Below are 26,104 nucleotides of genomic sequence, written 5' to 3' on the forward strand. Positions count from 1 at the left end.
AAGTAAACCTGACAGCCATCACCTTTTTAGCTAGGAAGACAAAAGGTAACATGGCTGCTCTATTCTTCCTATCCTTTTGTATGGTTCCAGGGAGCATTGGAAAAGCTGAGAAGGCATGTAACAGCTTCTTGCAAAGCTGGGCAATGTGATTATTTACCACCTCACATACTGGGTTCTGAAACATGGAGATGCCAAAGGATGTTATTGCTATTTCATTATGCAAACTGGAAAACCACCAGCCCACCAATGAGGATATTTCTGGGTGTACATTTCACATTCCTTAATCTCACTTTTACCGTATGCAAGTCGTCTTGTTCATCTCCCTCTTGATGGGCAACATACATAGAGACAGGAAATTTTGTTCCACTCAGTATAGGAGAAGTTGATGTTCTCTCTGGAGTTGGGCTGATTATGTTCTTCCTAGTTTCTTTATGAAAACCTCACCAGAGACATTGACTGTAACAACCAGCACAAATTAATTCCGTATTTCTCTTTGAATTAGAGTTTAAAGCATTTATATGAAATATTGTGCCAGTTACAAGGTATTTATCAGCATTCACTAAGTAACCAGAATTGTCTTCCTCAATGTGCACGTATAGCTGTTCAGTACGGATTCTTCACCTTCTCTGTGTTACTGCTTCTGTTCACTAACATTTCACTGAAACGCACAGAGTATTATTAAGATGAGCATGGTACTTTCAGCAGCACAGCTAATATCCGATACTAGCGGGAACTTGTAACATTCAGCAACAGTTTAGCAGTCTAAAGTTCTTATTTTAGCCCCTGTTTTTCAGAGAACGTTCCTTAGTCCATTCTTGATTTGCCACTGGGCATAATATTTCTAAAACTACAGGTTCTCGACAATTCATATTTTCTTAATGGGCAAAGGAATATAGGCTGCAGATTTACTTCTAATAAATACCAAAAAAATATGAAAAGCATGCAAATCAGATCACTTTATGATCAGTTAAACTAAGAAGAGCTAATATACTTTTACAAGAAAAATGCCTTGCAAATAGTTGTACATTTTTATAACAAGGATATCATAGCCAAATCTCAATTTATCTTCAAGCTTCAGAGTAATGTATGTCTGTTCAGGAATCCTCACATCATTGACAAATGTCTACAAAATAAAAAGAGAAAATAGATATTGTTATATTTTAAACTGTAATTAAACTACCAGTACCAACCTAATCTTGCATAAGAAGTTGCAGCACTACATAATTAACATTACTGGTTAATGATGCATGATCCTATTGGTGAATTAAACAATTGTGTAGAGCTATTACTCGCCTAACAAAGTATTTCAAGAAGGAAGTGAAATATTAGAATCAGCAAATCAGGGTGGTATAATCAGACAAACCTTGTAAAGCTTATTACCATTTTAATCTTATTAGTAGTATGTACTGGAATTGTTCATTACTACAATATGCTGTTCCCTCAAATAGTTTTTTTCCTGGTAGCCTTGTTTATCCAATCCATAGAGATGTTCAGTTGTGCAGTTATTTTAAGAATGTTAACTGACTCTTGTGAAAAAATTAAACGAGGCCTGGACATGAAATGGCATGGAATAAGAAGTACTGCATTGCTGTGGCACTGCTTGTCTAGTTCTGCAAAGACTAATCTTTAATCTCAGAAAGAAAGGCTTTCAGTGCCAGGAGAATTGTTTAGTTGATTATGTCCATATGAAATCTAATTTCTTCTGGTGTCCAGAGGCCTTATATTCAAAGATGGCTTAGGTGACCACTATATTCTAAACTGGAGGCATCTATAATTACATGATTTTGTAATGGGATGGCACAACTTAAATGGATGTAAGTATCTTGGAGGTTGGGAGCCCCCATCTCCCCAAAAAAACCACCCACAAAATTCTTGAACTATTAATGTACGCCCGGAATTGAATCTTAAAATATTTGTTTTGTCCGCTTAAACATAATTTTGGATGAAACTTGCACTTTTCCTGAGAATACAGAAATGAAACTCCTTCCCCAAAATGTAACCAGTGTAAAAATTCTCAAGAATCTCAATTGTGGGTTTTAAACTAACATGTAAGTTCTGGCTGCCAGAATTAAGCAAAGAAGCCATTTCTCTGTCTGTCTCGGTTTTCATAAGGTTGCATGTCAGCATGGTACTTGAGTGTCTTTCATGAGAAACGAACACAAAAATATGTTTTTGCCAGTCCTGGTGGCCAAAAAAAAAAAAAAAGTTTACCTACCTTTCATAACTGGTGTTCTTTGAGATGTGTTGCTCATGTCCATTCCATGTTAAGTGTGCGTGCACTGCATACAACGCTGCTGGAGATTTTTCCCCTAGAGGTATCCATAGGATCGGCTCTGGCATCCTCTGGAGTGCTGTGCTCATGCGCCGGTATATAAGGCACCGCCAGTCCTGCACACTCTCAGTTCCTTCTTGCCATCAACTCCAACAGTGGGGTAGGAAGGTGGGTCATGGAATAGACATGTGCAACACATCTTGAACAACAGTTAAGAAAGGTAGGTAACCATTTTTTCTTCTTTGAGTGCTTGCTCTTGCTGATTCCATATTAGGTGACTCTCAAGCAGTATCCCTGGAGTGGGCTCAGTGTTCACAGTCTTGCGGCTTGCAACACTGCTCTACCAGAGCTTACATCATCCTCGGTTTGCTGGGTAATGGCATAATGCGATGCGAAGGTGTGGACTGAAGACCAGGTCGCGGCTCTGCAGATGTCCTGTATCAGTACTTGCACAAGGAAGGCTGCTGACAAAGCTTGAGCTCTGTTGGAAAGGGTGTCACGAGAGCTGGCAGTGACACCCCTTCTTGCTCACAGCAGAACCTGATGCAGGTGGTTATCCATGAGGAGATCCTCTGGAAGGAAACTGGCCTGCCTTTCATCTTGTCTGCTACTGCAAAAGGGCTTGGTCCTCTTGAGGTAGAAGGCCAATGCCCATCTGGCATCCAGGGTCTGTAGCCTGCATTCCTTGCTGGATTTATGAGGCTTTGGGAAAAATACTGGCAGGAATATATCCTGATTATTGTGGAACTGCAACACCACTTTCAGCAAGAAGGCAGAGTGGCGCTGCAGTTGGACCTTGTCTTTGTATAGACTACCATATAGGGTTGTTTGGAAGCGAGTGCTGTAATTTCAGAGACTCTGCGGGCCAAAGTGATTACGACCAGGAAGGAAACCTTCCATAAGAGAAGCAGCAATGAACATGAGGCTAATGGCTCAAAGGGGACCCCGTGAGCCTTGGAAGCACCAGGTTCAGATCCCAAGGCGGGATAGGGTCATGAACTTGAGGATGAGTCGCTCCAGGTCATTCAGAAACCTGAGTATCATATCATGGGCAAAAACTGATCTGTCTTGAACAGCCCTTGGGGCACACCTGCCAGTGCTCGAGGTTTCAACCTCTCTCTTGCTGATGCCCTAAAAACCCCACTCCCAGGGTTTGGCCATCCCTGGCATAATGAGTAGAATCAGAGAAGATTAAGGTTGGAAGAGACTAGTCCAACCCCCTGCTCAAAAGCAGGACCAACACCAACTAAATCATCCTGGCCAGGGCTTTGTCAAGGCGGGCCTTAAAAACCTCTAAGGATGGAGTAGTAACAGTCTGACCACATGTGGACATATACAACATAGACAGCAAGTTCTGCCCTAACAGCACCCACCACCACTCAATTGACCCTTCTGGTCAAGTTTTTGCACTCTGCTAGTTCAAGGTCAATATTTTCAGAAGCCCCTGTGACGTTATGAGTGTACTATAATATTTTGTTGGAAGGTGACAGGGCCAGAAAGAGTTAATTAACTCACAGACTGACCTGACCCATGGGTGAACCTTAGGGACTGGTTAGGAAGATATGTAAATGACTAGAGCTTTGAAATGCAAGTCTGCATTATTAGAGGGAGAAGGGTAGATGTTTGCTCAGGTCTTGTGATGTAAGCAAACAAGTCTTGTCTACTGCTATAACTTTAATTCAAAGATCAAAAAAGAAATATTAACATTTGTGATGATACTTGAATGAAATAGACAATAATACTATGTGTCTCTTTGAAGGTTGTGGTAACCTGCATCTGAACTGTTTAATGGATAAATTAACCTGTGCTAATTGCCAGGATGTTTAGAAGTATAGTTAAGCCTATTGTTTTCTCAGGCTGAAAGGCTGCTGGAAATGTATAAGAACCCTGGGACACGATCCTACTTCATCTCAGATCTGCTTAGGGTTTCAAGAAGGGGAAATCTTAAGCCATAAGGATTGAGATCCCCAGTCACTGACTGGAGTCACCCTGAATATGGACATTGAACTATAACCTCTGGACTATTTCTAAAAGGACTTTTGGCAACTACAAGCTCACCTCTACTATGTATCTGAACCTCAAGAATTGAATTCAAGGCTGTATGTATATTGATCTTTTAACCAACTCTCTCTCTTTTCTTTTTTAATAAATTTTAGCTTAGTTAATAAGAATTGGCTATAACGTGTTTTTTGGGTAAGATCTAAATTATAATTCGACCTGGGTATGTGGCTGATCCTTTGGGATCGGAAGAACCTTTTCTTTTATATGATGAGATAAGATTTTCAGTAATCATCATATCTGACATGTGTGTCTGGATGGAGGCCTGAGGCTGGGCACTTTAAGGGAACTGCGGTGTTTGAACTTCTGAGTAACCAGTGAGGTACTGTAGAAGCTGTTCTGTGCTGGTTGGTAAATCTAAGTATTGGAATAACCACCAGCTTCTGGGGTTTGTCTGCATTTTGTTTGCAGTTCACCCTAATTAAGTGACCTCAGCTGACTCTTACGGGCAGCACCGTCACAGCCCCTTACCTATGCAAGTCTCTTGCAAGTGGTTTCTCACCAGCACCTGCTTCTTTGTGATCACTGTTAAACTATTTTTGGAGCATGGCACAAAAGAAGCCATCATACCAGTGAAGTACAATGAACTAATGAATATTTGTCTGACAAGAAAATTGAGTCTCAGCTGAACTAAATTTGGGAAACTTTTTTTTATGATTGTATGTCTAAATGCCTTGCTGACCAGGGTGCCACTGTTGAACTATAGAGATCACAGTAGAGTTACTGGCCAAGTATGTGAAGAAGGAAGAGAACAGGGCAGATGGGGTGACCCCCAGCACAGCCTATGCTGTTTGTGTTAAGTTTACTGAACAGGGCTGTTTTTGCATGTCTGGAACCAAAGCAACAATTCTCTGTATTCATACGAACACAGTAATTCTCATTGTGAAGAGATCAATAAAGACTCATGAGAGCAGAAGTCCCACAAACACCTCAGGCTCCACTACCAGAACAGAGGTGGCAGCCTCTTATCCATTCTGTTACCTACCCATTTGGGCTTGCATGGACACCATTGGGTTTGGCAAATCCCTCCTTAACTTTCCTCACACGTCAGCATGACCTCTCAACAGTAGGCTACTAAGACTGTCATTTAAAATAGAATAAAAAACTGCACAGAAGTTGGTTGAGCTATGCCATCTGGGCCGACTAAAAAAGGGAGCCAAGCAAGGAATTACCCCCTTTTAAAATAAAATAAAATAAAATAAAAAGACAAAACACCCTAAACATAAGCAAGAATCTGAAATTGTTCGAATTGGTCTTAAATTTCTCCTCCGATTCTATTTTGTTCATACTTGTTTTCAGCTTTAGGAAAATGATCCTTTTAAAGCATCCAATATATTACTAGCTGGGATCATTTTGCTAGCACATAAATGAAATTAGGTTGTGATATGTGTACCAAGGCAATATTCAATTTTTTAGTTCTGTGAAAGGTGTGAAGTTACTGTATACACTGCCCAGCAACATTGTTGTTTGGCTGAAGCATGACATTGTGATATCAATGAAAATTATGAGCTACAGGCATCAGGTTTAGCAGAAAATGGGCGAGGTTCAGAAGGAAGAGATGGGTAAAAATATGAATGTAGTCCTTACATGACCTAATATTCTCTACCTTAACTTTGGGAAAATAAGGAATCATTTGATATGTATCCTTTGCATGTTGGGTGAGCTATCACAGAATGTCTGAGGCATGATGCTGGGGAGATTAAAACAAAAAATAAAACCAAAGACTATCAGTAAACACATGGGCAATACTGATTTAGCTTGTCATAAATATTACAGGAATTGAAGTGCAGTGAAGAGATGGCAGTCTCAGTAAGTACAGTCCCAGGAGTCACAGCTGAACACGTTTTTTTAAATATACAGTAGAACCTCAGAGTTGGGAACACCTGAGTTATGAACTGACCAGTCAACCACACACCTCATTTGGAACTGGAAGTACACAATCAGGTACAGCAAAGACATAAAAAAAGAAAAGTAAATACAGTATAGTATTGTGTTAAATGTAAACTACTGAAAAAAAAAGGAAAAGTTTTAAAAAGATTTGACAAGGTAAGGTAACTATTTCTGTGCTTGTTACATTTAAATTAAGGTAGTAAAAAAAGCATTTTTCTTCTGCATAATGAAGTTTCAAAGCTGTATTAAGTCAATGTTCAGTTGTAAACTTTTGAAAGAACCATAACGTTTTGTTCAGAGTTACAAACATTTCAGAGTTATGAACAATCTCCATTCCCGAGATGTACGTAACTGAGGTTTTACTGTAATATAAACAGGTTTTATACTCCACATTCTTTAATTTGGACATGACTACAGTCTATATAAAATTCATATGGTAATGTCTAAAAGGACTACTAAAATATGACAGTCGCTAAACTTTAACATAAACTACTATGACGTACACTAATATATTTAACACACTTACCCAGCAGGTTGCAAACGCAATCCCTAGAAGTGCCTTAAAACGTAAAAGATCATATGAAGCTTTTTATGAACAGTTCTGCTCTTGAGAACTTTATTGCCTGTTTACTATATTATAGATTTTCTATCCACTATCTTACATTTATTACATTATATTCACAGATAAATTACAATGAAAAAATAAGATATGCTAAAATAGCAAAGACAAATTACAAAATAAACTATGGGAAAATAATTTTATATAAAATCAACTACTGGATAACTTTTTCACATATGTGTATAACAAATCCTTTTTTCAAAAATAGAGGAAAAAGGATTCCAATGCACTATTAACATGGCTAAACACGATTTCCTACAGTAAGTATGCTTTCCCTAACACTAAAATTTTAGAGAGTGCAATACCACTTATTAGTGTGCTTATATACTGACCTATTCAACTAGAGGTTTGTTGCTTTTGTATTTCTGAAATGCTACAGTTTATTATTTGTATTAACATAGTGTCTAAGAGCCCTAGTCAGGGACCAGGAACCCACTGTGATATATGCTGTACAAATACTTACACCATGTTCATTTTTATTCTTCAGAACTTCCTCTACTTCAACTTTAATTTAACACAATCATGCTCTCGTATTACTGTAACATTTGACTTTGCCCCTTACATGACTGAGGAAGACATCTTGGATTTGTTGACTTACCCCATTTAGGCTGCCCAAATCCTTCACCAAGTGTTCGTCCGTAGAGGCATCATAGTTAACTACAGCGTGTTGCTTGTCCACACTACGTGACTGAAATATTAAAAAGATTAAAATTAATGCAAGGAGAAAATAGGAAAGCTACAGATGAAAAGAGAAGACGCTACAGACAATCTTTTTCATACTAACATGGTACAGTTGACGTGTTCTAACTAAGTTTATCAAAAGTAACTGAGTGTGTTTGTGAGATTTATTTTCTCTTAGACAGGCTGGATACCAGATCTTCCTACTTTCATGGTCCTGAATTATATTTTCTAGAATTCTTTCACTAGAAGCCTCCATAGTTCAGATTTACAACATTTTAAGCATTTACAAGCCCTTAATGAAATGTAAAACTACCACACTATTTCAGCTGGGCTAGAAGTATATTCTGTTGTACCAGGTGTTCCCCAAGGATTGCTAGCAGAGAGATGGTTTTGTAACATGGATAAATAATGTGGAAACAACACGGTCTAAAATCCTTATATTTGTGCCAAATACAGATGAACTTAAACCTTCAGCATCAACAGGCTAGAGTATTTAACCCATTACGCTATTCACAACAATACTCCATGAAAGCATTACTTTAAAAAGAAGCTTAATAAAAATGTTTAAAACTAGGGAACCAATTTCCCCTTCGTATCATTTAGTATGTTAGAAAAACAATTTTAAGGTGATTATTCCAAGGGCAATGTGCGTATCAAATCTGGTTGTCTGACAAATCTGATGATTGTCCAAAATATTTTGTGTACTAAAATGGATGGATGTTTGTTAAATTAAGTTGTATCCACCTCCCTGGAAGATATTAGCTCACCAGTACTTGGTGTATTCACGGAACATCAATTTTGAAACTAAAAAGTAAACCTCATAAACGGTAAGTGGCATTTGTGTCCATTGCTACAAGAGAACACACATACTTTTAGCCATATACTTGTCCCCCATTCTGCACTTTGGGAGGCATCATTCACTGAGTAAAACCACATGGTGAATTTAGAACATTGGGACAGCTGGGTAAATCACCTTTCTGGAGTTAAGTAGCATTTGCATAGAAACAGAGGGAAGAGGCCATTGTTAATTTCCAGCTTCTGATTGGAAAGGATCAGGATAACCAGATGGTTAGTGCTAGTTATCAGAAATGTTATTCAAATGTCATTTTCTGTACTGCAGTTGCCATTGTTCTGGGATATATGGCAATATATATTTTTCCCAGACTGCTGTTTTTGGATTAGTACTAACATCAACTGTTAAAGAAGAAATCAAAATGCTAAACTCAAGTATTTTTAGCTACAATATTACAAATATATGTAGGTGAATAATATATTTCTATAATTCACAAATGTATGTTTTAAAAAGCAGGACACTGTTGACTATGTTTTTACTATCATATATGTGACTTGGACCTGTTATATTAACTGAGTTGTGTAATAAAAATTTGAGGTAAGTTATTTGATAAATATTTAGAGGTTGGAGACTATGCCTTAATATATTAATGTCTTACAAAAAACAAAAATCCAACTGACAACCAAAAAACATCTGTCCCATGGCTATAGTATAAACTAAGTAAAATTGAAAAGCTCAATATACAGTATTCCATTACTGATTTCTTCCAAGCCATTCACTATGCCACAATTATTTATTAAAAGGCAATGTAGATCCTGCAGAAAATAAAGTTTTATGAAAAAAATCTTTAACATTTTTGTTTGAAGTGGTGTTGTAGGCATTCTGAATTTTCTTTAAAACTGGGAAATTTACATTTTTTGACACTTGTGATTTTCTGTTTACTTGGGCAGTATACTCTGAGCAAACACACATACCTGATACAGACTTATAAAATTACGCTTTTCACAGTCTGGTAATCTTACATTGTGAAGTCATCATGTAATGGTTCAAGCGATTTGATACATATGGTTATTATTATGCCTTTAAACTTGAGTTTACTGTAGTTTTGTATAATTAACAATGACTATCTGTCACACCAGATAACTAAGCAATACCTTAGCCAGTTGCCCAAAACATCTACATTCAACAAGGCTTAGACAAGTTGCTGGTTGCCTTCAATGTTCCAATTTAAAACCTCAAATATACTTTCATACTTTCTTTGACCCAAAAGAGATAAGCATGTAAGGATTCCAGGCCAGAGTTAATCATGAAAAGGCTTTATTTTTATTATTTAAATATGTGACCAAGAATTAACCTTCAACAGATTCTTCAGAGGTAGAGATATTTAAACTAAGGATTCAGGATTCTCCAAAGACTTCTTTCTCAGACAATTTAATGATATTTCCTGAATGTAATTAAGAGTGCGGAATTTCTCTTGCTTCCCATCTAATTAAATAGATCTTTAAATTAAGAGCTTGTTTTAATGACATAATCTGTTCTGCTTTCAGGTCCAGATTACTCATCATGTTTACCTCACAACTGCTTCCACTACCTTGCACAAATTGTTAGCATTAAACCCAGATTCACAAAAAGAAACAGCAACTTATAAATCTGTTACTAATGTTTCTCGTAGAGTAACATAGGAAATTTCACAATACATACTGACACAGTATATGTTAAGTAATACCACAATTTACTACACTGGTTCCAGGTTTCAAGATTGAAAAAAAAATCTGCTAAGGTATGAAGAAATAGGGAGGAACAATTAAGGCAAGGCTCAGTACTTTTATTAAATCAAACATATTCAGTATGACACCACCAGTAAAGGTTCCACAGTTAAGGAGAGGCTAGCTTCCCTTCCCAATGCCAAGTTCTGTTTTCTATCCTCTCTAACTTTTGACTAGAGTAACTAATTTACTAGAAATTGGTATGCTTAATATCAGGTATGAGAAGAATTTCTGACAAATTTTGAAAATGTAGGATTAAAGATTTTATATGTTACTTACCATAAAATGGATTTTTAAATAAAAAACACTTACAAAAAAAAAAGGGGGGTTCCCAGAGTCCTGGAATATTTTAGCACATATCTTCTCTGCATTGGTAGGACTAACATCTCTCTCAATCATTGCTGCTAGAAGGGGAGAGAGAGCTCAGTTTTTTGAGCACTGGCCTGCTAAACCCAGGGTTGAGAGTTCAATCCTTGAGGGGCCACTCTAGGGATCTGGGGCAAAAATCAGTACTTGGTCCTGCTAGTGAAGGCAGGGGACTGGACTTGATGACCTTTCAGAGTCCCTTCCAGCTCTATGAGATATACCTATCTCCATAACTATAAGGTCTGGAACCTTTTCACCATTTTATAGTTGACAATGTCTTATTCATCTCTCTCACTTCTTAATAGGCTTTTTTTTTTTTTTTTGCGCTGCTGTTGGTTTTAAGGAATCAAATGCTGCATGGATTCCAGATTGGGATTTTCTCTCTGGCATTACTTCAATTTAAACTTGCAGCCTATCACCCTTCTCTTCTCTATCGGATTTTAATGGTAGCACTCATTTTTTAACAGAGGAACAAATTAGGATCAGGGCCAAATTGTGTTACAGGGAAGACAGTGCCTGCTCAAAAGAATTTATAATGTAGAACAGTGGTTCTCAATCTATTTTACCATTGTGCAGCTCTCTCTGTGTTATGTGGGCCATATCCACACAATATATATACAAAGTGTATGGCCCTGAGGATGTCACGGGCACAGATGTGTGCTGATTGGGATGCTGGTTGAGAACCATGATCTACAGGGTCTTGAAAAGTCAAAAACAAAAAAATCCAGTTCAATATTGATTAGTCTTAGAAATATGGCTGTTTTGAGGGGGTGAGGTGATGTCAGGGACTATGCCATTTGAAACTGATTTTTATAGTAATTTCAGAACTTCATCCAGGACTTAAATATATAGTAATTAATACAGAACAGAGCTTAAGAAGATTCACGGACACCTAATAGCCATATGCAGATGTAGAAATAAGGGTAGGAAGCTTCAGTGACAACATGATGAGAAGTCCAACCCCTACTCAAACTACCAGCTGCTGGAAAAGGAGGCTCCATCTTTTGGATCTTCTTTTAACAACTGTCCGAAATGTAAACCTTTACCCCCTTAGCAGCTGGAAAGGAGAAAGAAACGGTTACTTACCGTAACTGTGGTTCTTTGAGATGTGATGCAGCTGTGTATTCCATTTCAATGCGTGTGCCCCCAGAAACCTGAGTAGGAAAATTTGCCTCCCAGTACCCGTAGAGGGGTGGCGCTCGTGACTTGTGGCCATAGCCCCTCCACTGGCTACATGAGGCGGCACCGCCCCTACCCAACCTCAGTTCCTTTGCACCGAACACAAGATTCCAATGCAGAGGGAACACAGGGTGGGTTGTGGAATACACGTCAGCATCACATCTCAAAGAAAAAACGGTTACTCACCGTTGTAACTGTTGTTCTTCGAGATGTGTTGCTCATATCCATTCCATGTAGGTGTGTGCGCGCCGCGTGCACGTTCGTCGGAAGACTTTTACCCTAGCAACTCAGTGGGTCGGCTGGGCACCCCCTGGAGTGGCGCCACCATGGCGCCGGATATATACACCAGCCGATCCACCCACTCCTCAGTTCCCTCTTGCCGGCTACTCCGACAGTGGGGAAGGAGGGTGGGTTTGGAATGGATATGAGCAACACATCTCGAAGAACAACAGTTACAACGATGAGTAACTGTTTTTTCTTCGTCGAGTGATTGCTCATATCCATTCCATGTAGGTGATTCCCAAGCCTTACGTAGGCGGTGGGGTCGGAGTGAGATATTGCAGAATGCAAACTGCTGAGCCAAAGGCTGCATCATCTCTGGACAGTTAGACCAAAGAGGCAAAGGTCTGGATAGAGGACCAGGTAGTAGCATGACATAGCCCCTGGAAGGGTATGTGAGTCGGAAAGGCAGCAGAAGAAGCCTGAGCCCTGGTGAAACGAGCAGTAAGGTGGCTCAACGGAACATGGGCCAAGTCACAGGAGGTGCAAATGCATGATGTCACCCAAGATGGAAAGCTCTGGGAGGAGACAGGTAGGCCCTTCATCCGGTCTGCCAATACAACGAAGAGTTGGGGGCGTACAAAAAGGCTTGTCCGCTCGACATAAAAAGCGAGCGCCCTACGGACGTCTAGGGAGGGCAAATGTGCTCCCGTCGCGATGAATGGGGCATCGGAAAGAAGACCGGAAGGAAGATATCCCGGATGATATGAAAGGTCAACAGCACCTTAGGGAGGAAGGCCAGATGTGGTCACAACCGCCCCTCGTCCTTATGCAATATAGTGTACCGTGGGTCCACTGTGAGAGCCCGAAGCTCGGAGACTTGTCCAGCCGATGCAAAGGCTACAAGGAAAAAACTGTCCCTCAGGACAGGTATCCCAGCGAGCATGTTGTCAGTGGTTCAAATAGAGCAGGCATAAGTCTGCTTATAACCAGGTTGAAGACCCAGGAGTTGGTGGGGACGGCGAACCTGGGGGCATAAATGCCCCAAGCCCTTGAGGAACCTAGAAACCACAGCGTGTGAGAATATGAAGCGGCCACTCTCCCTTGGGAGGAAGGTAGAGACGGCTGCCAAGTGCACCCTTAATGATGAACTGCGCCAGGCGCTGCTGTTTGAAGATCATAGGCAATCCAAGAGGAAATGGATCAGAACCTCTGTGGGGGAAACATTGTGTTTCGTAGCAGCAAGAGAAAGACTGCCAGTTGGGCGGATACGTTAACCGAGTGGAAGGCTTCCTACCACCCAGGAGAATCCTGTAGAACCGAGGCAGAACAACGTAACTCGGATTGGTTTAGGCCCACAGCAGGCATGCAGAGATGTGCAGGGATTGCAGGTCTAGGTGGTAAAGCTTGCCGTGATCCAGCGTTATGAGGTCTGGGCAAAGAGGCAGGGGAATCAGTTGGCTACCGACAGGTCTAGCAACATGGTGTACCAGTGCTGCCTGGACCACGCTGGAGCGAACATGATCAGATGCGCTCTGTCCCTGCGAGTGTTAGGACCTTGCGAACCAGCGGGAGCGGTGGGAAAGCGGACGGCAGACGGCTCGTCCACGGCATCAGAAAAGCAGCCAAGATCGAGCCCAGGGAGAGGCCTTGGCATGAGCAGAACTTCTCTCTCGTTCTGTTCCCGCGAGAGCGAAGTTCCGGAAACGTAATGGATAACATCCAGAGGAATCAACCACTTGAGAGACAGGAAGGATCTGCTGAGGCGATCCGCCAGAGTGTTCCGGACCCCTAGGAGAAAGGACGCTACCAGGTCCGTCGATTGAGCTGTGCAGGAGTCCCGGAGCTGGATAGATCCCTGCAAAGAGAGGAGGACCGTGCTCCTCCATGCTTGTTTATGCAACAGGTGTCCGTTGTGTTGTCTGTGAACACCGAGACACAACAGCCTTGTAGGTGCTGCTGAAGCTCCTGGTACACAAGGCAGACTGCTCTCAACTCCTGGACATTGATGTGCAAGGGCAGCTGTTGAGCCAACCAAAGGTCTGGAGTGGGAAACTGACCCAAGTGAGCACCCCAGCCAAGAGATGGGGGCGTCCATCATGAGGGACACCGAGGGTGAGGGTGAGGTGGATTGAACAGCACCCCTGCACACATCAGGGAGGGCGTCGACCCCCAGTCGAGGGAGCCTAGGACGCTCGGGGGGATCGAGGTGACCATGACCATGCCGTCTCTGGCCGGGTGGTACACTGAGGTGAGTCACGATTAAAGTGTACGGAGGCGAAGCCTGGCATGTTTGGTTACGCACGTGCAGGCAGCCATGTGGCCCAGAAAACCTAGGCAAGTTCAAGCCAAAGGTGCCGGGAAGGTCCGTAGAGTTTGTACAATGGTTACCATCGCGTGAAATCAAGGCGTAGGTAAGCAGGCTGTGCAATACTGAAGTCCAGGGTGGCCTCATTTAAGTCTATTCCCTGAGTGGGAATCAGGGTGGATTTCGCTATATGGAACATCAGGCCTAATCGCAGGAATAGGACCTCATCGACGCCCACACGAGTGGTAACTTGGGCCCCGGTGGCCCCTGGAATGAGCCAATCGTCCAGAGACGGAGAACGTGTATCCGATGGTGGCGGAGAGGGCAGCGACTACAGCCAGACACTGTGAATACACAGGGGCTGTATAGAGGCCGACTGGGAGGACCGTAAACTGGAAATGATGGTTGGCCACAAACCGGAGGTACCTTCTGTGCGGAGGATAAATGCCGACGTGAAAATACGCACCCTTCATATCGAGGGCGGCATACCAGTCTCCGGGATCCAAGGATGGGATGACGGTACCCATGGATACCCTGCGGAACTCCAGGTATATCATAACTTGTTGAGCTCCCGCAGGTCTAGGATAGGTCTGAGACCTCCCTTCACCTTGGGGATCAGGAACTAGTGGGGCTAGAACCTTTTGTCCCTTTCTTCCTTGGAACCTCCTCTATAGCTCCGATGGTGAGGAGCGCCCGCACCTCTTGCAAGAGGAATTGCTCGTGAGAGGGGTCCCTAAGTGGGATGAGGAGGGATAGGTTTGCTCGATTGGTGGTTGGGAGGACCCTGATTTTGGCCCTTTAGGGGTCCTGACCAACACCTACGACTGCCTCAGCGTCGCCTGCTGGCAAAGCCCTGTCGTTGTCTAGGCGTAGGGTAAGGGTGGTGAGGCTGGTGGAAAGGTCGGCAATGAGACGTCGGCATGTACATGCCGAGAGGGAGTGCATAGTGAGCTCGCTGTCCTTTGGGCCTTGCAGCCTAGGGTCAGTTTTGAGAACAGGCCTTTGTCATTGAAGGACAAGTCCTGTATAGTGTGCAGGAGCTCCGAGGGAAGGCTCGATAACTGGAGCCATGAAATGCGCCTCGTGGCAACACCCGAGGCCAGAGTCGTGGCTGTGGAGTCCGCTACATCTAACAAGGTCTGGAGGGAAGCTCTCGCCACTTTCGGCCCTTTTTCCAGGAGGGCATCAAACTCTTGATGGGAGATCTGAGAAACCGACTCCGAAAATTCTCCCACCGCCGCCCATAGTAACGGCTAAGCAGGGCTTGCTGGTTTGCTACGCGAAGTTGCAGGGCGCCTGCTGAGTACATCTTATGGCCGAGGAAGTCCATTCGCCTAGCCCCCTTGGACATAGGGGCTGGTCCCTGTAGGCCATGGTGTTGCATCTCATTGATGGACTAGATGCCAAGGGAGCAGGGGGAAAGACGTACATATAGGTGCCCGTCGCCCCTGGAGGATACCATGCACATGCATTCGACTCCCGTGCCCACGGGCGGGATAGTGGCCACTTGGGAGATTCATAGTGAATGCCACCCATCTTGGGAGGTCCTGATGGGCCCCCAGGCCGATTAGGGGAGGGTCCAAGGAGTACGCTTCTGCCACCGCCTCATTTGGGGCGGAGGGAGAAGAAAGGCCGGGGACAAGTGGGTCCTGTGTGGCTCACGCTCCTGGACGACCTCCTGATCCGGTGGGATGTGGGAATCCGGTGGCAGAACCGGACCTCCTCCGTACCGGTCGGAGGAGGACGGCTAACTGTCGCCCCCGGTACTCAGTGCTCTGCCGGAACAGAGCGCGATGGGATCACAGGTAGGCCTTTGGCCTGATGGCACGCCCAAGATGTACAGGGCAGCCACTGATGGGGGTCAGGGTCCTGGCCTGGGGCACCTGGAAGGCTCTGGTGTGCACATCCGAATGGATGGCCTTGGAGAAGTTAAAGCCCTGGGTAGAGTCTCCCTCTCCAGCTCATGGCGCTCGACGCGGCACTGGGGATCGGTACCGTGAGGCCTACCGGTACCGGGAGCGAGAATGGGACCTGCGACCGGAGCGGTGCCGGGAGGCTGACCGAGATCTCGAGGCTCAACGCCGGGAGTGGCTACGGGAGTCCAGTGCCTGGAGCGGTGCCGGGAGCTGGATGGGCATCGAGTGTACCAGGTTGGGGAACGGGACGCTGATCGGTGCCGCGGGTACGACTGGTACCGATATGGGGAACGGTGCCAGGACCGTGAGTGGTGCCGGCACCTGGCTTGGCGACAGGACCGAGAACATCTGCGGGACCGTGATCGTGAACGGTGCCACTCTGTGGTGCCGACGCAGGGTGGCCTGAGCAAGACAGGCTCGCCAATAGACAATATAACCCGCACCGGCGGTGCCGGGGGTTGAAGCAGCGCAGGTTCTGTCACTGCCATCAACTCCCTCGCTGTGGAAATGTTTCCGGCGTGGAGGGAATAGTGAGCTCAACCACGGCTCGCACCGGGGAGCGTTCAGGCGCTGGACTCAATGGCTCTTGCGTGGCCGGAGTCGACGGTGCCGATATTGTCGGTGCCGCGGCAGGTATCAGAACCGGGCAGACCGACTTAGTATAGCGCTCGGCTGTGGAGCAGGCGGCTCTGACGCAGCTGAAGAGCGAGCTCAATCGCGGCTCGTACCGGGGAGCATGTCGGTACCGGACTCGATGGCTCTTGCATGGCCGGAGTGGACGGTGCCGATACTGTCGGTGCCGCAGCAGGTATAGGTGCCAGGCAGTGCGACTTAGTAGAGCGCTCGGCTGCGGAGCAGGTGGCTCCGACGCAGCTTAACAACAGGCTCGACCACGGTTCGTACCGGGGAGCTTTCCAGCACCGGACTCGACAGCTATTGCATTGCCAGAGTTAGCGGTGCGGATATTGTTGGCGCCACGGCAGACATCGGTGCCGGGCGATCCGCCTTAGCATAGCGCTTGGGCTGCGGAGCGGGCAGCTCGGACGCAGCAAGAATCTTGAGCCTCTTCATCCTCCAGGAGAGGGATCCATGCCGGGTGGACATCGGAGCTATCGACGGCCGGTGCCGAGAGGCCTTGGCGGTACCGGCGATCCGGTGCCGAGGGGGCGCTCCTTGAAGACTAACCAGCGCTCGGTGCCGAGAGTGGAGGAGCAAGAGCTGCCTCCGTCAGGAGCTGCTTGAGACGAAAGTCCCGCTCCCCTTTGTTCTTGGATTAAAGGCCTCACAAATGCGGCACTTATCTGTGAGGTGAGATTCCTCGAGGCACTTAGGAGAGGATCTCTTGTCGGCATCGGCTTGAGGCCGGCCGAGGATTATAACCCTGTGGACCGGGCATCGGACCCGGCACTAGGAGAGGGGAAGGGGATAAACCCCGAACCCCTGTGAAATAAATACACGATACTATACTACAAACAAATAAAGTTGACTACAACTATAAAAATCTGAACTATATACGATACTTAACGAGAGAAACTACGAGTAGCTAGGGAAGTGGAGGTCAGCTAAGCAGCGCTCCACTGTTCCAACGACTGACATGGGCGGTAAGAAGGAACTGAGGAGTGGGTGAGTCGGCTGGTGTATATATCCGGTGCCATGGTGGCACCACTCCAGGGGGCGCCCAGCCGACCCACTGAGTTGCTAGGGTAAAAGTCTTCCGACGAACGTGCACGCAGCGCGCACACACCTACATGGAATGGATATGAGCAATCACTCGAAGAAGAACCACAGTTACCATAAGCAATCGTTTCTTCTTCGAGTTGTTGCAGCTGTGTTTTCCACTTAGGTGACTCACAAGCCGTACCCACCCCCAGGAGGCAAGGCTCTGAGTCTACCTAAACAAGGACTGCAGGACTGCTGTACCAAAGCCTGTATCCACCCTGGAAGATAAGGTTAGAGTGTAATGGTTCATGAATGTAGTATCGACAACCAAATAGCAGTCCTTCAAATGTCCAATACAGAAAAGAACACATTGAGAAATTATATGCATGTTGCTTGTGCCCTTGTAAAATGAGCTCACACCCAGTGAGGGGGGGCATAGCTGAGGCTATTTCATATGACATTTTGATGCAGGATGTTATCCATTTGGAGATCATCTGCAAATAAACAGTTTGACCATTCATGTGGCCTGCATACAAGACAAACAATGAAGATAAAACATGAAACTGTTTAGTTCTGTCCAGATAAAAGGCCTGATATCTAAGATATAGAGACAATGCTCCCCTCGAGATGAATGCAGCTTAGGAAAAAACAAATATAGCTCCTGGTTCAAATGAAACTGAGACAACGTTAGACACAAATTTTGGATGTGGTCATAAAGTCACCTTGTTTTTGGAGAACTGTTTATAAGGAAGCTTTGCCCTTAGATCCTGCCGCTCACACACACTCCCTTTACAGATGTTATCGCTACCAGGAAAGCAGTTTTCTGACACTACAGTGGAAAGGGCCAAGATGCTAGCAGCTGAAGTGGAGGACCCATCAGAGCTGCCAGGACTGTGTTTAGGTTCCACTGGGGAAACAGCTGTTTGACCAGGGGATGTAGACAAAGAAGTCTTTTTAAGAACCTTGTTATCATGGCATCAGAGAAGACTAATCTTCCCTGAACAGAGGGATGAAATGACAATATCACTGCCAAATGCATTTCCAATTAACTAAGTGCAAGCACCAACATCTGAAGATGTAGCAGGTGCTCCAAGATGTCCTGGATAGAAGCCATTGTCAGTTGAATTCCACTGGCTAATAACCACACTGAAAATGGCTTTCATTTAGCTGAGTAGGCCATTCTGTTAGAGGACTTTCTACTGTTTAGCAGGACTTGCTGGACAGTCGTCGAACACTGCTCTTCCTCTTCATTCAGCCATGAAGCAGCCATGCCATGAGATGCTGGGAGCTGAGAATGGGATGCAAAGTGCCACTGTGATTGTGACTAAGTACCTCAGGATGCAAATGAAGCGATAAGGGAGGCTGAACAGAGAGAGAGAAGGTTAGAGAACCAGCACTGTCTTAGCCATGCCAGGGCAACAAGAATAAGCTCATCCTGATCTGCCTTAAGTTTGAGGATGACCTGAGGGATGATCAGCATTGGGGGAAAGGTGTACAGGAGAGTTGACTGCCAACTGCGGTGGAAAGCGTCTGACAGGGAGGCCTGGACTGAACTCCCCTTGAGAGCAGAACAGATGACATTTCCTGTTGTCTTCTGTAGTGAACAGGTTGATTGTCAGGATGCCCAAAAGCTGTGAAGATGACCTGGAGGACCCTTATTTTCAGGGACCATTTGTGACTTAGGGAAAAATACCTGCTGAGATGGTTCACAAGATGATTCTAAATCCCAGGCAAGTGAATGGCTATCAGAGTAATGCTCTCCTCAGTGTAGAACTGTCACTGATTGCCTCCAGGCAGAGCAACCTTGTTTGTGTTTCCCCTTGTTTATTTACATAATACACTGTAGTGGTAATTTCATGTACTGGATATATTTGTTGAGGCCACGAAGGTCGAGGATAGGTCTTTCCCAAATCCAAGGGAGGGGTATCAGGAAGTACTGGAAGTAGAAGCCATGACCCCAGTGTTCTGGAAGAACCTCCTCCTCCATTCCCAAAACCAACAGAGCGTGGACCTTTTCGAGGAGCATTATCTTGTGAGAGGGGTACCTAAGAGGAGGGGAGGGTGGTGAGGAGATGTGGAGAGGAACTGGATGGCATAACCTGATCTGACGGTGCTTAGTAGTGACCCAGCTATTGGTAGTGATCAAGCTCCAAGCATTGTGAAAGCGGGCCAACTTGTCCCCAAAGGTGGGGAGATGAGGAGGGAGAAGCAACAACTGGACTGAGGAATCAAAATGGGCACTTGGAAGGAGACAGGGGAGGGTATGTGAATTGCTCAAACCCCAAGCCCAACTGCTTTCTCCTGTGGGATCTATTGCTATGCCTTGGAGGAGGAAATGGCTGGCCAAACATGCGCTGCAGATGGTACTGCTGCTGGCTGCTGTAGTGCTGCCTCTTCACTGCTGGCATGTACACCACCAAGGACCGCCGGGTAGATATAGAGTCCTTGTAGGAATGTGACATCTTGTCAGTTTTGTCCGAGAACATCATTTGGCCATTGAAGGGAAAATCTTCAATGGCTTGCCGGACACTGGGGACAACATCCCAATTCTGAAGCCAGGAAGCCCTCCTCATGGTGACCGCAGAGGCTGAACTGTCCATAATGCAGAGCACGGACTACAAGGATGTCTTAGCTCCTATGCACAAGGCCTTGGGTTACTGGTCTGAACTTTGACATAGCTATCCAGTTAACAAAGCCATACTTGGGCAACAAGGCTTGCTGGTTAGCAATACGCATCTGCAAGGTAGATCATCCTGCCCATTAGATCTAATTGTTTAGGAGTCCCTATCTTTGGAGGTGGACTTAAACCTGCCCCACCAGGCTCTCTCGTTCACTGCAGTTACAACTGGGAATTTGGGGCCGGATGGGAGTAAAACCACTCAAATTGCTGCACAAGGATGAAACAGCACTTTCCCATGTGCTCAGCCATGGGCCAAAGCTGGCATGGTCCAGAGGCCTTAGTCAGTTCAAGAAGTGCGTCACAGATAGGTAGGGCAATTTTCCCAGGGGCAGCCGGCTGTAAAATGTTCACCAGTTCATGGATGTTTTCTTGCAATATCTCCGTTTGGATACCGAAGTAAAGAGCACTTTGCAAAAGGTCTTAGTACTTCTTAACATCCTCCAGTAGGGATGGAGAAGCCAGGCAGCACAGCATCATCCAGAGACAAAGACAAGGTTCTTAACTGAACCAAAGCTGGATTCTGCTCCAGGTTTGACAGACCCAGATGGGATGACTCTGGAGGCTCCACACGGAGAAGGACCACCAGTGACTGGGTCTGCGGCGGATTGACGGACACCACTGCAGGACTGGCTGGCAATCTTGCCTTTGAGCAAGACAAACAGCAGACCTCTGCAACCAAGGAGTAGCCCATGGATTCAATGGAGGCCACTGACATGGATAAAGCATTGGAGGCTAGTAGGCGCTGGGCCAGGGACCTCTGTTCTGACCATGAGATGCACGCCAGTCCTAGTAACTGTAACTGTCCATGGACAGCCTTTGATGCCAGTTGGGTAATGGAGAGTGGGAGGATGACGACACTGATTCAGACATAGAGGAGCCTAGGGATCCTGAGGTAAGAGCGGAGCAAGACTAGAAGGAGTGAGTATGCAGTCAGACTCATCCATCACATAGAACGAGGATCGAGGAGGCACTGCTGATGGATCCTGTACTGTCAATAGGGAGCATGCTGGTGTAGGAAGCAGTGTAGGTCCCAAAGGGAACAGTGGTACTAGAATATCTGATGGTACTGATGTCAAGGACTGTGAAAGCCACCATGAAAACATCTGTGGTGCCGAATGCAGGAGAGCCGAGGAGATTCCTGGTACCAAGGTCCCCCATTTTGATTCCAGAACGAGCCCTATTTCCACAACCTGTGGAAGAGGAATATTGGGGTGGAGTGCAAACAGACCCGAGGGTTCGCTGGCTCATTCAATTGAAGGGGCTATAGTTGACACAGCCCTGGCAAAGTCCTGGACCAAAAGAAAGGTCAGGACTGAAAGGTAGAGGAGGTGTATACCTGCTTAATACGCTGCTGATGTGGAAAGAACTGGTACCCCAGCATCTCCTTCATCAGTACCAGAGTTAACAAATGACCATGTCACCAGCTGGAGCTGAGCCCCCACCAGCTTCAGGGGAGATGGGGAGCAAGGGCGTGGCCTAGGGGAGGAACACGGGCGGGGCCATGGCCTGGGTTACGGGAGGATTAGCCTCCCTTGGCCTATGATACCCGCTGCCCATGTTGTCCATTGAGAATGTGTGGAAGTAGGAACCAGCTACAACAGCTCTATGTCCTCCAACTTTCTACTCTCCTTGCACCAGCTGAGGAGTTCAAAGTGAGCAGAACAGAACATACAATCTGCCCCAAAGTACTAACTGCAGCCTCTGGATCCTTTCAGAATAACGTGTGGCTCTCAGGCTGAAAAGGCAGAACTTTGTTGGTATATGGGAATTGAATTCTCTTGTTTTATTTACCTTTGTATGATATTCAGAAAAAAGGTCTATTCAATTTTTCTAGACATTAACCAGTATTCTAAGTGAACCTGAATTGGAAAGGAAGTGTTCAGGATGTAAAAGCCCCAGTTCCAACAACATTTGCCCACAGAAAAGTGGTAAAAATTGGTACAAAATGAGAATGTGTATACACACAGAAAAAAATAGAAGCTATTTTTAGCTGGAATAATGGATCTGAAATATGATCATCAAAATTACCTCGTATGGAGAGTAATCTCAACAATTCAGAATTTTTCACCTTCTGGGTGATAGAATAAACTACCACCTGGAAACAATGGGTTCTCTCACTATGCTGATTCATAAAAATAAATAAATATATATTTTTAAAACATGCAGTATCTACACAGGAGTAAAATTACGTACTGTAGTATTCAAGATTAGATTTATCTCAAATACAAAATTATGAACACTAGTGCTTTGGCATACCTTACATAAAAATCCACTTTAGGGCAAGTCTGCATCCACAGACTTGAATAAAACATCTGTTAAAACAACAGTGATTAGGCATAGATCTTAAATTTAATTCTCTACTTTATTTCTTTGTTTTCCTTTTATAAAGTATTTTAGCAAGGCTTCTATAATATCTATGATCAGTTAACAGAGAAGATAAAGAAATTGGCATTTAATTGTGGTTTTTATCATGTTTTGCCCACATTCTTTGCCTTTAGAAAATAATGGAACCATCACTGTAAAATGGAAGGACCTGCACGAAGAACTATATATGCACAACAAAAAGTCATTTTTTTTTTAACCCATGGGCTATTATAGTCATGCAAGAATGCAGAACATGCTTCAAACCATGAGTGCCCTAGCTTCTGCTTGCTTGCACTACAAAGTAAATACATGGAAGATGAAATTTGTATAATAGTGGAATGTATTGCAAAATCCTAATTAAAAGTTGAAAATTACTTTTAGGAGGCATGAAAGTTTTGGTATATAGAACATGCAATACTATAGGAGTGTGAAGCCCCGACTCCAATTCCTCCAAGATTTAAAACCTAAACTCACACCATTTACTTATCTGAAAACTGCAAAATTACAGAAGTGTGTATCAGATCTGTAATCTGGTGTGAGATATAAGAATAAACACACTATGCGCAAGTGATAGCAGAAGCCAGGGACGATGAAATACTGTCTTGGTGGCACCACAGATTATACAATACAAGAAATTTTACAATTTAAGGTATATAACTCTTGAGAATGAACGTATCTACTGAGATTTGGGATGGTAGCAATAAGCTAACACACAATTCCACAATCTACTGAAACAAACAAGGGGAGTGTAATGGAGGATTCACTACTCTGTGTCAGCAACTCCTGCCAGGCCTGACGTTCTCGCTACACCTAATATACTGTTATGATACATAACATACATAATAGGTGGCATGTCACATATCACTGAATTACTAAACTCACTGATCATTAATATTTCTTGCATGATATATGTATGGGATGTGTACAAAGAATTACTGAAACCTCCTAGAATTATATTATTGGAATGTGTTTGACAAGGAATGCCTAAGTCCAGTCTGCCCTGAACAATAGAAAGCGTATTTGCTTGGCTGACCAGCTTGATTGTTAGGCAGAGACAATGAAGACACATTTACATAAAGGGTTAACAAATCATTCAACCTAGCAATGGAGGGTGGGAAGACAGTCTCTTGAGTGGGTTCTGAACTTTAAATAAGTAAATCAATCAACTGACTGAATACAATATTGCTTTATTATATGAGTGTATTAAGTAAGGTCTTTTATGAAAGCTAATGCACACTGGTGATTAATATCATTGTAAAATGTATGTATTAGAACTATATGAGGAATTACAAACAATCATTGATATTATGCTTTCAAATCTGTGACCAAACAAAAGAAGCTGATTAAACAGGTTTTCTCACAGACAGGGGAAAGGCATCTATCTACCTGTCTTCAATTAAATTAATCAAGGCATGACCAAAACCAACTATTTTATATAAAACTCTATTTACATGAAAATCAGCAGGGGGATGGGAAGTCCACAGGTATGGAAGAACAGCATGAGGTCACCCGGAGTCAGGGGACAAAAGTGAATATGGAAGTTACAAGGAGACAGAGGAAACCATCTTGTCATCTATCACTAGACAGAAAAAGGGCATGCTGAGAAAGATGGGTCCTTCAAACAAGTGGGTTGAAGCCTTTGGGAACTGAATATAGGTGAGAAACCTGATTAGGCAAAGGTCTTTCACCCAAGATGACAAGGGAAATTGGCACCTTGCACTTCTGTGGGAGATCTCATCTGAGAGAAAGCCAGCCATTTTGGACAAAGAATCACTGGTGAGAGAAAACATCTTAAAGACTGAACCCTACTTGCTTGAGTTTTAGACTTCTAGATAAGTATTTTCACTTGTACGTGTTGTAACTCTCCTTGCCTATATTTCTTGAACTTGGCACCACTTAATCTATATCCTTTTGTTAAAAACTTGATTTTTAAACTAAACCTACTCAGTGCTGTGTCTGAACAGAAGTAATTGTTAACTTCAGGTAATGAGGCTAGCATCTGGGTATTGTCTCTTTGAAGGATCAAATGAACCTTATTATTTCTCTGAATGGTTCAGGAGAGGACCAGACACTTTGGCAAAGGTAGTTTTGGGGAAATTCTGGACTAGAAGTGTGTTGTGTCACTTGGCTAGTAGTCTCCACCAGCCTTGGTTACCAGAGTGTGGTTGTGGTGTAACAACCAGGCTGCTGGAGTTAGAGCTTCTACCTAACAGATAGCAGCAGAACATTTTAGAGCATTCAGGGTTACAGGAGAAGCAGTGACATGACCCCTTGCTGGTCTGGACTTCATCCAAAAACATGACAGGGTATTTGCAAGTTCAAGAGCCCTTGAGAAACTGAAAGCGGATGCCACTAGATTTTTCATTTTTTCAAGGTATCACTGTTGGAGCAAATTTTGCCTTTCTGTGCTTCAGTTTAAAAGGAACTATATGCTGAACTGTTGTGCTTCTCCCTACTTTACTTCACAACTATAAATATCTCAGCATTTCCAACCCCAAGCATTACAAAAAACATGAGTCAGGCCCTAAAAACAAAAAAATGGCATAAAAGTCATGAGAACTTTAAAAAATAAATTTGGGATTCTAATTTGTTTTTTGGTTTACGAATCTTTAGGATGCCATTGGGTCACTTTTTCTAAGTTTTCCTCTGTAAATCTGAGGACTAAAAAACCTTTTTTAAAGATAAAATTCTCATATAACTAGATTCTAAGAGCTGGAGCTATGAAAAACAAAAAACAAAAATATTGCAACAGTCATGATGGGGGGCAGCGAAGGGGACACCCATGCACACTTTCTGCGGGTCGAGCCGCCACCACCACAGCGAGCTTAGCACCAAGCTGGGAATGGACACCACTGAGTCCAAGGGGTCCCTGGCCGGGCGATAAACTGTCGCTAACCAGGACTGTAGCGGGCGAAGCCGGAGTCTGGCATGATCTACCACATAGGTGCACGCCGCCATGTGACCCAACAGCCGGAGGCAAACTCGCGCCGTGGTAACCAGGGCGCGGTGCAGTCCAAGGATGAGCTCGGAGATCGCACGGAACCTGGATTCCGGCAGGAATGCTCTGGCATGGGTGGAGTCCAAAACTGCTCCTATGAACTCTATTCGTTGCGTCGGAGACAGGGTGGACTTGGCTTCATTCAAAAGGAGGCCGAGATCGAGAAAGGTCCGCCTGATGAACGACACCTGGGACTCCACCTGCTCCTTGGAGCAGCCCTTTATGAGCCAGTCGACCAGGTAGGGGAATACCTGGATGCCCCGCCTGCGCAGCTGACAGGCCGAACGGGAGCACCGTGAACTGCAGATGGGCGTTGGCCACGACAAACCTGAGGTA

The 26,104-nt window shown here is 44.4% G+C and overlaps 1 protein-coding gene across 9 annotated transcripts in view; it reads right to left on the bottom strand.

Moving 5' to 3' along the window:
- Nucleotides 1-26,104, bottom strand: part of CEP170 (centrosomal protein 170) — a 199,841-nt gene that overhangs the window by 120,251 nt on the left and 53,486 nt on the right. For all 9 annotated transcript variants that reach the window (XM_045008470.1, XM_045008472.1, XM_045008469.1 and 6 more), the window contains exons 3-4: nucleotides 7,438-7,527; nucleotides 1,045-1,123 (exon numbers count right to left, since the gene is read on the bottom strand). In XM_045008470.1, the coding sequence (XP_044864405.1) occupies nucleotides 1,045-1,123; nucleotides 7,438-7,527 (169 nt within the window). The remainder of the gene's footprint in view (nucleotides 1-1,044; nucleotides 1,124-7,437; nucleotides 7,528-26,104) is intronic.

The sequence above is a fragment of the Mauremys mutica genome, chromosome 3, assembly GCF_020497125.1.
Source record: "Mauremys mutica isolate MM-2020 ecotype Southern chromosome 3, ASM2049712v1, whole genome shotgun sequence".
Classification (NCBI taxonomy): domain Eukaryota; kingdom Metazoa; phylum Chordata; order Testudines; family Geoemydidae; genus Mauremys; species Mauremys mutica.